This window comes from Silene latifolia, chromosome 1, assembly GCF_048544455.1.
Source record: "Silene latifolia isolate original U9 population chromosome 1, ASM4854445v1, whole genome shotgun sequence".
NCBI lineage: Eukaryota > Viridiplantae > Streptophyta > Magnoliopsida > Caryophyllales > Caryophyllaceae > Silene > Silene latifolia.
In genome coordinates this window covers 7,002,345-7,016,094 of record NC_133526.1, presented here as the reverse complement: position 1 = coordinate 7,016,094, position 13,750 = coordinate 7,002,345, and the positions used below count along the sequence as shown (strand labels likewise).

Genomic DNA, 13,750 nt, shown 5'->3' with positions numbered 1-13,750 from the left:
ACAATTGAAAACAGAAGTGTGAAGCAATAATAACATAAATGGGAGCTGAATTATGACTATATTATTATTCCCATATAACAGGGAAAAAAATAATATGCATGGTTGTGGGAAAACTTGAGATATAAAACTACCTAAGAGGTGGGAGAATGAACTATAATCGATCAATTCACGGAAATTATTATTTTACAAATATATCCTCGAGAGATGGGCTAAATGTTCGATGATACTTTTAAATTGAAATGCTGCCTAGCTATTGTATATAGGTAGAGAGAAGCTCAATATAATCAACTAAAACAGAACTGCTACTCAAAATCGTAGGTTGCAGGCTTGAATACTGTCCACGTGTACCTGGGTCAAAAGAGGAGTTCACATCCGAATGAGAGGCTCCCGAAAAGACTGATTTCAGATGCTTTAAGATCGTCGAGGCATCATTAATATTATTCGCAGCCGTGCAGAGGAGCTACTGGAACAAATTCTTCAGCCTCTCTACTGTAACGGCGGCTCTTTTATTTGTTGGTTCAAGCACAAGTGCATATCTGAAATCTGCAATATACAACATTATCGTTAATTAGCCATGTCACTTGAATCAGATTTTACAATACCGAGCATGATAAACCTCTCTGCCATACACATTGTGGATTTTCTAGATCGTAACATACTCATCCCATCTAATTCAAGTACTGTTGTGTTACTGTGTTCAACATTTCATTTTATCATACACATCTTACCAAATTTATGTATAAAATTTACTTAAGGCGATCACACAAACGAAGGGTTGTAAGTAGATAGTATAAAAAAGGTGTGGAGTGTAGGAGAAAGCAGAGTGACAAACCTTCAATGGCCTCTTTGTAGTAACCAAGCATCTCTCTAGCTGTTCCTCTACGTAAATATGCTTTCACATTCTGTACAAATCCAAAAATAATGAGCATAAGAGTGCAACACCTCTTTAGTATGCTGTGCTAGAAATTAACTTGTGCTTAAAGCAATGCTGACTTTTGTGACCAGGAATCATAATTTCACAATTAGCTTTATGAACAGGAAAGAAACGGTAAAATTCTCCATCGTTCAGACAAAGAAGCATCTGCAATTTTGTAGACAATAGTTTTCATATGAAAATCCAAAGATAGTTTAGCCCAAAGTTATGATAGATCCTTTGCAACAAGAAAGAAGTGGAGTTCAAAAAGTTCCAACTTTTTGAGTTCTTTCATCTATGAGACGTTTATAACCCTAAAGTCATTAGCCACGCTAATTTCACAAGCCAGATGACATTCTACGTTTATCCCAATAAATCCTAACCCGCAAAGATTCATAAATATCGACCTACTTCAGAAAAAAATGTTTTTTCTTCAGCCATGTAGTTTGAGAACTGAGAAGATAAAAAACGATATAGGTAGTCCATAAATGTTTCCCTAACAAATATAATAGACAAAATAATCCTCTTTCCGCATCTCTTCTAGTTTATTCTAGGTTACAGGCTTACAGCTTTCAAACGGTGATGTGTGATAAGTATTAATGGATTCATTGTTTTATAGCTCTGATATTGTTTAAACGAGCATGTTATCAATGGAAATCAAACACAATTCACCTCTTGTTTCCCGGTACTTACAAGCCAAATATCCAGAACCGTGAGTAACAGATAGTAACATACATGATTCAAAAATATGATTGCCCTCGACCATTAACATAAATCATTATGCATCATATTTTAAGTGAAGTAATCAGTCGCATAAGTAAGAGAATGGCATTTGGCATACCTTCTTATCAAGGTTTATGGCCTTGGTGCAATCATCCTCAGCTTGGACAAAGCTGGCAATAGAGCACACATTTAGCAGACAGCTTAGCAAAATCAATATGAATATTTCTTTAAAAAAAACAATATAAATACGAGATGGTCTTATTTACCAGTATGGTATTACATCTCACAACCAACTGGTTCGTAGTATTCAAGTAAAAATCATTACATTTCATAAATAATTTTAGATTTCTTGCTTCCGTTTTAAGTTTACTATCTTTAAACTTCCTACTTTCAATCTCTCTCTTTTTGTTAACTATTTTTAGCTAGTGTGATTTAAGCTCACATCTTATCCCACTTTTATTATCCCGCACATCTTTTTGTTCCTCCTTAATTCTTGTGGTAGAATTTCATGACTGCAAATTGTATGGGTGAATCATAGTTTGAAATACCAAGTAGTACTTGCAAACCTAGAAATTGTATAATTGGGCCACTGACATATGTTGGAATTCACACAACCTTGTGGGCACCGCATGAATTTTCAGAAAAAAAACTATAATAGTTTACCTCTTTATCTTGTGGTGACATTTAGAACTCTATTTTCAGTACCTTAGAAGACATAATACAATATATCCATACTAGCAGGCACCCAATAAAAAATAGTACCTGCCAAGTTCCAGATATGCGGCTGCCCTATTGCTATAGTAGGTCGCATTATTTCCATTAAGCTTGATAGCTTCAGTGTAAAAACTTATAGCTTTCGACCATTGCTTCTCTTTAAATGCATCATTGCCCTGTAGAACCAGTCAAAAAGAGGTAAGATTAAAGAACGAAAAGATCCTATAGTGCTTCTCCCGCAAGCTACATCCACTCCCCGACAACATCCTTTCTTACTGTGAATCTGAAATATTGAAATAACCCATGTACATAGCCAAGTGTTTACTGCTATAGGTATTCACTTTAACTTGCAACAAGAGAGAGATTGGTTACAGAGTTCAGAAACTGGGTACCTCATGATAGCACAAGTAGACAATGTACTACGAAGCACGATTGCATGGTTCGGGATCCAGTCAGCTGATCCTCAAAACGGATCACCCGTATAGGAATGGAGATTGTTTACAAACTAGTTACCCGAGTTCTTTATATTCGAACTCGTTAGGTAGTATTCTACGAACTCCAACCTCCTCCCCCAACCAAACGCACAACAGTGGTATGAATATTCAACTGACCAAATAATGTAATAGGTGCACCGACTGTACTCCATCCAATCTCTCCACCTATTTATATTGAAATTTGAAACTAACATAATTTATGTTTGAGTCAAAACATAAACCTCGAGATAAGTTAATAGACAAGTGATTGACCTTTTCTTTAGCAATGTCGGCAGAAGTTTCTTTACTGATCACATTAGATGTAGAGTTTGACACCGAAACAACATCTCCCTGCTCCTGGAGAGATGAATACATATTTTTCAAAGTGAGTGTCCAGTAAAGTAAATGTAGAACAAAGCATGTGACAATGTAAGTGATGGGAGTAGTATATAGTTCCGCCAATTATATTAAACTGAGGACACATTGTCCTAATCATGTATTTGAACCCGGGTTCCTCACAAGTAGTAAAAGGATGCGCACCAGCTACAACATATATGCATATAGCTCTTCTAAATTAACAGACGGATTTTTCATAGACAACAATGTGCCACTACCAGTTTCAGTACCAGCTAAGCAATAGTTCCTAACTGTTTTTATTAGTGGTTAAAACTGTAGAACAATAATAGCAAGTGGCTTTTACCGATTTATCAGGAAGTTCTTCTTCCTCATCCACCACTACTATTGGTGATTTCCCGTTCCCTGGCGCCATTATACTACAAACAGAGACAACGGATAAAAAAAACATAAACAACATTGAATTACATTATAATAGTATAATACAAAACAATATTTCAAAAACTAAACAAATATACACAGTACAACACTGTAAACATTTGCAGTAGCGATGTTAAGATTGTTAACCCCCAAATTATTACCTTTGTATATATAATAGTAGAAATTCCATACACGTCGCATGTATTTGACAACAATTATATCTGATTTCCAAATTTTGATTGAATTTAAGACAACACACAGTAAAATCGAATCACAAAACTAAAAATAAAAATTAATTTGATGCATAGAAATTAGAATACATACCTGATAGATCTGACGAACTATGTAGTTTGACAAGATGCAATACTATATCTAAAGAAAGATTGGGATAATTAATTGAAAGATAGATTAGGAATTGAATTTATGAACCAAAAGTTGGAAAAGAAAGGGTTTGACAATTTAGGAAATAAGGAATTAGGGATTAAGAGAAAATGAAGGTGTTGGGCAGTTGAGTCGTATGAACTATGAAGAATGAAGGATACTTGAAGGGTAAAATAGCAGGTCAACTTGAACTTGTCTGTTAACCATTTTTTAAAATATTTTACGAGTCCAAGCCCGCTTCAATAGCAGGCTGGACGGGCCGGGCTGGACGGGTTGGCCCGGAGATGATCAGCTCTACTTGAAACAATTGGGAGGGGTTGAAGGGTAAATATCTGAATTTGGCTTGGTTAGGTGACTAGTTGGCTATGTAGATAGGTTATAAAGGAAAGATGGGAATCGGGTTACTCTGGTTGGTTATTGAAACGGGTTATATTGAGTCTGGTCACCGACAAGTTTGGCTTGGTTGATTCATATAGGGTTATCATCGGTGACAAGTCGAGTTGAATTTGGCTTGGGTCAGTATCGGGTCTTGTTTAGAGGTGATCAAATCTAGGCTCTGGTCGGACTCGCGTTAATTTTTTGTCCCACGGACAAGCGGGTTAGTGGGCTGAGCCTTTGCATCTTATAACGCCTTGTAAGTACCTGCTTATTTTGCGTGTGGGGTGGGCCAGATTCAATAGACGGAACGACCCATGAACAACTCTCAAGTTATATCTTATGTAATTAATTAGATGGGTGATTTCATGTTAAAACAGTATGTGTGTGTTAGTTTTATACTTCCTTCTATTCACTCATTTCCTCCTCTTTTCGTTTCCATGATAGTCGGATTTTCTTCTCTCTTTCCTTTTCTGGAAGGTTTTGTGTGGAATCAATTGTATGTGAGGTAGAGTGTTTTGTGTGGTCCACAATCATTTTTTTATTTCTTGTGCAAAATGGAAGGGAAGAAATGAGTGAATAGGAGGGGGAGTATTTAAGTGAAAACATTTGAGATAGAAATATTAATATGGGCTTATTTGCATTATTGTTAAGCTAACTTGTTATCGAGTCATCGGGTTGAGTTAATATTGGATCGAGTCGGGTTGGTTATGTTCGAGTTGGAACAAATAAAGCTTCTAGCATTATCAGTTTACCTTAGGTCAGATACTCGGATCAATTTCGGTTCACCCAATTTTTGGGTTTTACTAGGTTGGGTTCAAGACGGATGAACTTTTGCCCGTTCTAGATATAATGGTCGTTACAAAAAGCTCCCTTGAGTAAGTTATGTTTAAGGTGGATTGAGTGGTCATGTTGGGCTAGGTCGAAATGAATGTTGTACGTAAAGCCAGAACCTTATAGAATGGTTTGGTTTAGGTTGGATAGAAAGGTCGTTGTGTTGTGTTAGGTTGGGAAAGTGGCAGCAACGTAGACCAGCTCACTACTCCATCGGGTCGTTCCTCTGGTATAGGGCTAAGAGTTAGTTCACATAATTCATGTCGAATTGTCAATTGTATGATTTTTGTACAGACTATGTGTTAGTTTTTAAGACAGCAAAACTTCAGTAATTACAGTACAATACACACTTTAGGGTCTTCGAGAGTTACCATCAATCTTTTTAAGCATTTATATAAAACTTAACCCACAACTATAAGTGTGGGTATTTAGTACTCCTATTACATCAATTATTATGACAAGGATGTGAAATTAAACCTTCATTTTTTTCCGATGAAATGATAATTAAACATTGCTTTCGTGAAGCCAACAAGGTTGTTGACTTCATGGCTTCTGTTGGACATTCATGTCCAACTCTTTCGAGGTGGTTTGATAGCCGGTGGCTTCAACTTACCTCCCTCATTCGAAAGGATGAGATAAGTTGGTCCTACCCTAGAGGATCAACCTAGTTTTCTTACCTAATCAAAAAAATAAATAAAAAAATTATGACAATTTACACGTTTGTTTACACATGATGATAATAGAGTACATAGTTGTCCGGGTGTAGACAAGACAAAACTGACTTGGTCCAAATAACCATTCAAAAAGGCTGACCCGACACTCAAAATTGCCATCTCATAAGAGAATAACAGGAAAACCGCAAAACAAAAAAAATTCAGTCACCACAACATTATATTGCTATAGTCACCCGTCACCACTCATTGGGATCAACCTAACCCTCATAAAGTCGATAGCGAGTGGAAAGGGGCCTGAATGGAATGGCACATCAGTTGATAATACCAAAGAATTGAAGACTTCACAACATTGACAATTGAAAACAGACGTGTGAAGCAATAATAACATCATAAATGGGAGCTGAATTATGACTATATTATTATTCTCATATAACAGGGAAAAAAATAATATGCATGGTTGTGGGAAAACTTGAGATATAAAACTACCCTAAGAGATGGGAGAATGAACTATGATCGATCAATTCACGGAAATTATTATTTTACAAATATATCCTCGAGAGATGGGCTAATGTTCGATGATCTTTTAAATTGAAATGCTACCTAGCTATTGTATATAGGTAGAGTCGTAGAGAGAAGCTCAATGTAATCAACTAAAACAGAACTGCTACTCAAAATCGTAGATTGCAGGCTTCAATACTGTCCATGTGTGTACCTGGGTCAAAAGAGGAGTCCACATCCGAATGAGAGGCTCCCGAAAAGACTGATTTCAGATGCTTTAAGATCGTCGAGGCATCATTAATATTATTCGCAGCCGTGCAGAGGAGCTACTGGAACAAATTCTTCAGCCTCTCTACTGTAACGGCGGCTCTTTTATTTGTTGGTTCAAGCACAAGTGCATATCTGAAATCTGCAATATACAACATTATCGTTAATTAGCCATGTCACTTGAATTAGATTTTACAATACCGAGCATGATAAACCTCTCTGTCATACACATTGTGGATTTTCTAGATCGTAACATACTCATCCCATCTAATTCAAGTACTGTTGTGTTACTGTGTTCAACATTTCATTTTATTATACACATCTTACCAAATTTATGTATAAAATTTACTTAAGGCGATCACACAAACGAAGGGTTGCAAGTAGATAGTATAAAAAAGGTGTGGAGTGTAGGGGAAAGCAGAGTGACAAACCTTCAATGGCCTCTTTGTAGTAACCAAGCATCTCTCTAGCTGTTCCTCTACGTAAATATGCTTTCACATTCTGTACAAATCCAAAAATAATGAGCATAAGAGTGCAACACCTCTTTAGTATGCTGTGCTAGAAATTAACTTGTGCTTAAAGCAATGCTGACTTTTGTGACCAGGAATCATAATTTCACAATTAGCTTTATGAACAGGAAAGAAACGGTGAAATTCTCCATCGTTCAGACAAAGAAGCATCTGCAATTTTGTAGACAATAGTTTTCATATGAAAATCCAAAGATAGTTTAGCCCAAAGTTATGATAGATCCTTTGCAACAAGAAAGAAGTGGAGTTCAAAAAGTTCCAACTTTTTGAGTTCTTTCATCTATGAGACGTTTATAACCCTAAAGTCATTAGCCACGCTAATTTCACAAGCCAGATGACATTCTACGTTTATCCCAATAAATCCTAACCCGCAAAGATTCATAAATATCGACCTACTTCAGAAAAAAATGTTTTTTCTTCAGCCATGTAGTTTGAGAACTGAGAAGATAAAAAACGATATAGGTAGTCCATAAATGTTTCCCTAACAAATATAATAGACAAAATAATCCTCTTTCCGCATCTCTTCTAGTTTATTCTAGGTTACAGGCTTACAGCTTTCAAACGGTGATGTGTGATAAGTATTAATGGATTCATTGTTTTATAGCTCTGATATTGTTTAAACGAGCATGTTATCAATGGAAATCAAACACAATTCACCTCTTGTTTCCCGGTACTTACAAGCCAAATATCCAGAACCGTGAGTAACAGATAGTAACATACATGATTCAAAAATATGATTGCCCTCGACCATTAACATAAATCATTATGCATCATATTTTAAGTGAAGTAATCAGTCGCATAAGTAAGAGAATGGCATTTGGCATACCTTCTTATCAAGGTTTATGGCCTTGGTGCAATCATCCTCAGCTTGGACAAAGCTGGCAATAGAGCACACATTTAGCAGACAGCTTAGCAAAATCAATATGAATATTTCTTTAAAAAAAACAATATAAATACGAGATGGTCTTATTTACCAGTATGGTATTACATCTCACAACCAACTGGTTCGTAGTATTCAAGTAAAAATCATTACATTTCATAAATAATTTTAGATTTCTTGCTTCCGTTTTAAGTTTACTATCTTTAAACTTCCTACTTTCAATCTCTCTCTTTTTGTTAACTATTTTTAGCTAGTGTGATTTAAGCTCACATCTTATCCCACTTTTATTATCCCGCACATCTTTTTGTTCCTCCTTAATTCTTGTGGTAGAATTTCATGACTGCAAATTGTATGGGTGAATCATAGTTTGAAATACCAAGTAGTACTTGCAAACCTAGAAATTGTATAATTGGGCCACTGACATATGTTGGAATTCACACAACCTTGTGGGCACCGCATGAATTTTCAGAAAAAAAACTATAATAGTTTACCTCTTTATCTTGTGGTGACATTTAGAACTCTATTTTCAGTACCTTAGAAGACATAATACAATATCCATACTAGCAGGCACCCAATAAAAAATAGTACCTGCCAAGTTCCAGATATGCGGCTGCCCTATTGCTATAGTAGGTCGCATTATTTCCATTAAGCTTGATAGCTTCAGTGTAAAAACTTATTGCTTTCGGCCATTGCTTATCTTCAAATGCTTGATTGCCCTGTAGAACCAGTCAAAAAGAGGTGAGATTAAAGTACGAAAAGATCCTATAGTGCTTCTCCCGCAAGCTACATCCACTGCCCGACAACATCCTTTCTGACTGTGAATTTGAAATAACCCATGTACATATCCAAGTGTTTACTGCTATAGGTATTCACTTTAACTTGCAACAAGATATTGTTTGGTTATAGAGTTCAGAAACTGGGTACCTCATGATAGCACAAGTAGACAATGTACTACGAAGCACGATTGCGTGGTTCGGGATCCAGTCAGCTGATCCTCAAAACGGATCACCCGTATAGGGATGGAGATTGTTTACAAACTAGTTACCCGAGTTCTTTATATTCGAACTCGTTAGGTAGTATTCTACGAACTCCAACCTCTTCCCCCAACCAAACGCACAACAGTGGTATGAATATTCAACTGACCAAATAATGTAATAGGTGCACCGACTGTACTCCATCCAATCTCTCCACCTATTTATATTGAAATTTGAAACTAACATAATTTATGTTTGAGTCAAAACATAAACCTCGAGATAAGTTAATAGACAAGTGATTGACCTTTTCTTTAGCAATGTCGGCAGAAGTTTCTTTACTGATCACATTAGATGTAGAGTTTGACACCGAAACAACATCTCCCTGCTCCTGGAGAGATGAATACATATTTTTCAAAGTGAGTGTCCAGTAAAGTAAATGTAGAACAAAGCATGTGACAATGTAAGTGATGGGAGTAGTATATAGTTCCGCCAATTATATTAAACTGAGGACACATTGTCCTAATCATGTATTTGAACCCGGGTTCCTCACAAGTAGTAAAAGGATGCGCACCAGCTACAACATATATGCATATAGCTCTTCTAAATTAACAGACGGATTTTTCATAGACAACAATGTGCCACTACCAGTTTCAGTACCAGCTAAGCAATAGTTCCTAACTGTTTTTATTAGTGGTTAAAACTGTAGAACAATAATAGCAAGTGGCTTTTACCGATTTATCAGGAAGTTCTTCTTCCTCATCCACCACTACTATTGGTGATTTCCCGTTCCCTGGCGCCATTATACTACAAACAGAGACAACGGATAAAAAAAACATAAACAACATTGAATTACATTATAATAGTATAATACAAAACAATATTTCAAAAACTAAACAAATATACACAGTACAACACTGTAAACATTTGCAGTAGCGATGTTAAGATTGTTAACCCCCAAATTATTACCTTTGTTATTAATTATTATGACTCTATATATAATAGTAGAAATTCCATACACATCGCATGTATTTGACAACAATTATATCTGATTTCCAAATTTTGATTGAATTTAAGACAACACACAGTAAAATCGAATCACAAAACTAAAAATAAAAATTAATTTGATGCATAGAAATTAGAATACATACCTGATAGATCTGACGAACTATGTAGTTTGACAAGATGCAATACTATATCTAAAGAAAGATTGGGATAATTAATTGAAAGATAGATTAGGAATTGAATTTATGAACCAAAAGTTGAAAAAGGAAGGGTTTGACAATTTAGGAAATAAGGAATTAGGGATTAAGACCCTGTTCTTTCTGCTTTTTAGAAATTGAATCGAATCGAATCGAATTGAATCGAATTCGAATCGAATCGAATGAATCGAATCGAATAGAATCGAAATGAATCGAATCGAATGGAGCTGAGTTGAATCGAATCAATAGATTTGAAACAGCCGAATCAATCAATAAAAATGAATTGAAATTAATCGAATCGATTTAATCATAATAATAATATTAATATTTATAGGAAAAAAAATTATAATATTATATATGAATAATCGTAAATTATAATAATGAAAAAATAGTAATTTTTTTACTAATAATATTCTTAATAACAATAACAAAAACTAATGTCAATATTAATAATGATAGTAGTAAAAATAATTGTTTCGAACCCAAGATGTGTGAGTCTAGTGGAATTCCAGGGTAACCTCAAAGCCTTCTAAGGAGGAATTGCGAGGTCCTGGGTTCGATTCCCTAGATGAACACTTTCTTGGGGACCTGACGCCCGGAGAGGGAATAATCCCCGCATGGGAAAGAACTCACACAGACGGGCGCCAAAGCAGGGGTGGGTCCTGATCCGGGAGGATCCAACCTCCTCGTCAAAAAAAAAAAAAAAAAAAAAAAAAAAAAATTGTTTCGACTAAAAACACTCAAGTAAGCGTTGTTCGAATTCGGGTCGGGTCAACGCGCTCCTCTCAAATGCCACCCCCAGCCTATGCTTGCTCTCTTGGATGGATCTTGCACGCGTAACAAACAGGGCCTCGGAGAGTTCGCACGAGGTCCTTCTCTAATGCCTTACGGTACTGTGGATAGTCGGGACCTTGCTTGAAGCTAAGGTCTTCATGCCTTCTCATAGTAGCTCGAGCAGTCTTACTTCTAGAGAGAGGAAGTTGTTGGTGAGAAGTATTTTACCATTGATTGGTGAATAATGAGGTATTTATAGGTTTCTATGTGTGCCTCAAATGATGGCTTGGCAAGCATGGTTACCAGATTCGTTATGAATACGCCTTACCGATTCGTGATTCGCGAATAGAAAATGTGATATGTATTTTCAGTAATCAACTTGATAGAAATCGCTTTTAACGATTTGTGACTCGTAGGGTACCAATTCAAGCGAATCCGTAACCATGTGGCAAATATGTTGACTTGTATGACCCCGTATTGGCTAGTGAGTCAAGTCGATCGAGCGTGCCCCATCAATAATATTTATAAAAAATGTTATTAATTTCAATAATAATACCAACAACAACAACAACAGCAACAACAACAACAACAACAACAGCAGCAGTAGCAGCAGCAGCAGCAGCAACAACAACAACAACAACAACAACAACAACAACAACAACAACAACAACAACAACAATAATTCTATTAACATTAACAACATTATTATTCATTTTAACAACAACAATAATAATAATACCAATAATAATAATAATAACAACAACAACAATAAAATTAACATTAATAACATTATTATTCATTTTAATAATAATATTCATAATAATAAATAAATTATTATTAACATTAATAATAATAATAATAATAATAATAATAAAGAATAAAAAATAAAGAATAAAGAATAAAGAATAAAGAATAAAGAATAATAATATTAAAAAAATAGTATTATTGATAAAAAAATTAATAATAATTATTAAATTTAAGATGAGTAAATGAAAGAGATTAATCGGTGAATTGTATTCAATGAATCTTGTCAGTTAAATACAATTAGGTTAGCCTACAAATAAGGTAACTGAATACTATAAACTAGGCAATACCACTAATTACAAACTAATTGCTAAATAATAAGGCAACTAATATTAAGTAAATAATTACATTATATACTAATATTCTATCATACCCCCGCAGTCGAAACGGGAGGCAATCGAACGTTGAGACTGTCACGAAAATCGTCAAAGAGAATCAACGGTAGGCCTTTAGTGAAAATATCCGCTATTTGATAGCAAGAAGGGATGTGTCTTACACGAACTTCACCTCGTTCTACCTTTTCTCGCACAAAATGGATGTCCATTTCGATATGTTTAGTGCGTTGATGTTAGACGGGATTACCGGATAAGTAAATGGCGGATACATTATCACAATAGACAAGCGTGGCTTTGTGCATAGGAACATGTAGCTCGGCTAACAAATTCCTCAACCAGCATGATTCCGAAACCACATTAGCAACCCCCCGATATTCAGCTTCGGCACTAGACTTAGACAACGTGGGTTGCCGTTTGGAGGCCCAAGAAACCACATTATATACTAATATTCTATCGGTTAAAAGTTTGAAATGAGTGAACTTAATGAGTGAATCAATGAATAGAGTTGAGTTGAAAGCCGAATCGAATCGAATAAATGAATCGAATCGAATCGAACTTAATGGAGTGAATCAATCGAATCGAAGCCAATCGAATCAATAGAAATTTGAGTCAAATCGAATGGTGAAAATAAGCTTAAAGAAAAAGCTTATGAGAAAATGAAGGTGTTGGGCAGTTGAGTCGTATGAACTATGAAGAATGAAAGATACTTGAAGGGTTTTGACTTTTTTTTAGTGTTATTAATACGTATATTATATTGATGTAGTGTATAAACGGGCTTGACGGGCTGTCCATGGACAAATTTATTTAGTCCGTACCTGTCCGTTAAAATAGCGGGTCAACTTGAACTTGTCCGTTAACCATTTTTTAAAATATTTTACGAGTCCAAGCCCGCTTCAATAGCGGACTGGACGGGTCGGGCTGGACGGGTTGGCCCGGAAATGATCAGCTCTACTTGAAACAATTGGGAGGGGTTGGAGGGTAAATATCTGAATTTGGCTTGGTTAGGTGACTAGTTGGCTATGTAGATAGGTTATAAAGGAAAGATGGGAATCGGGTTACTCTGGTTGGTTATTGAAACGGGTTATATTGAGTCTGGTCACCGATAAGTTTGGGTTGGTTGATTCATGTAGGGTTATCATCGGTGACAAGTCGAGTTGAATTTGGCTTGGGTCAGTATCGGGTCTTGTTTAGAGGTGATCAAATCTAGGCTCTGGTCGGACTCACGTTAATTTTTTGTCCCACGGACAAGCGGGTTAGTGGGCTGAGCCTTTGCATCTTATAACGCCTTGTAAGTACCTGCTTATTTTGCGTGTGGGGTGGGCCAGATTCAATAGACGGAACGACCCATGAACAACTCTCAAGTTATATCTTATGTAATTAATTAGATGGGTGATTTCATGTTAAAACAGTATGTGTGTGTTAGTTTTATACTTCCTCCTATTCACTCATTTCCTCCTCTTTTCGTTTCCATGATAGTCGGATTTTCTTCCCTCTTTCCTTTTCTGGAAGGTTTTGTGTGGAATCAATTGTATGTGAGGTAGAGTGTTTTGTGTGGTCTACAATCATTTTTTTATTTCTTGTGCAAAATGGAAGGGAAGAAATGAGTGAATAGGAGAGGGAGTATTTAAGTG

General features: G+C 35.8%; 2 protein-coding genes across 4 annotated transcripts; both read right to left on the bottom strand.

Annotated features, from left to right (window-relative positions):
* Positions 1-33: 33 nt before the first annotated feature.
* On the bottom strand, positions 34-4,162 carry LOC141595542 (translocon at the outer membrane of chloroplasts 64-like). Of its 2 annotated transcripts, none has more exons than XM_074415509.1 (7): positions 3,922-4,162; positions 3,524-3,596; positions 3,097-3,180; positions 2,399-2,526; positions 1,755-1,806; positions 833-902; positions 34-543 (listed from the first exon to the last, which is right to left on the bottom strand). In XM_074415509.1, the coding sequence occupies exons 2-7, from the start codon at positions 3,590-3,592 to the stop codon at positions 461-463; spliced, it is 486 nt and encodes a 161-aa protein (XP_074271610.1). In that variant the 5' UTR covers positions 3,593-3,596; positions 3,922-4,162; the 3' UTR covers positions 34-460. The 2 variants fall into 2 exon arrangements, with proteins under 2 accessions (XP_074271610.1, XP_074271611.1); XM_074415510.1 differs by having other exon boundaries at positions 3,097-3,174; positions 3,922-4,122.
* Positions 4,163-6,243: 2,081 nt separating this feature from the next.
* LOC141595548 (translocon at the outer membrane of chloroplasts 64-like) lies at positions 6,244-10,341 on the bottom strand. 2 transcript variants are annotated; one of them, XM_074415514.1, is made up of 7 exons: positions 10,156-10,341; positions 9,739-9,811; positions 9,312-9,395; positions 8,622-8,749; positions 7,980-8,031; positions 7,058-7,127; positions 6,244-6,768 (listed from the first exon to the last, which is right to left on the bottom strand). In XM_074415514.1, the coding sequence occupies exons 2-7, from the start codon at positions 9,805-9,807 to the stop codon at positions 6,686-6,688; spliced, it is 486 nt and encodes a 161-aa protein (XP_074271615.1). In that variant the 5' UTR covers positions 9,808-9,811; positions 10,156-10,341; the 3' UTR covers positions 6,244-6,685. The 2 variants fall into 2 exon arrangements, with proteins under 2 accessions (XP_074271615.1, XP_074271620.1); XM_074415519.1 differs by having other exon boundaries at positions 9,312-9,389; positions 10,156-10,292.
* Positions 10,342-13,750: the final 3,409 nt, after the last annotated feature.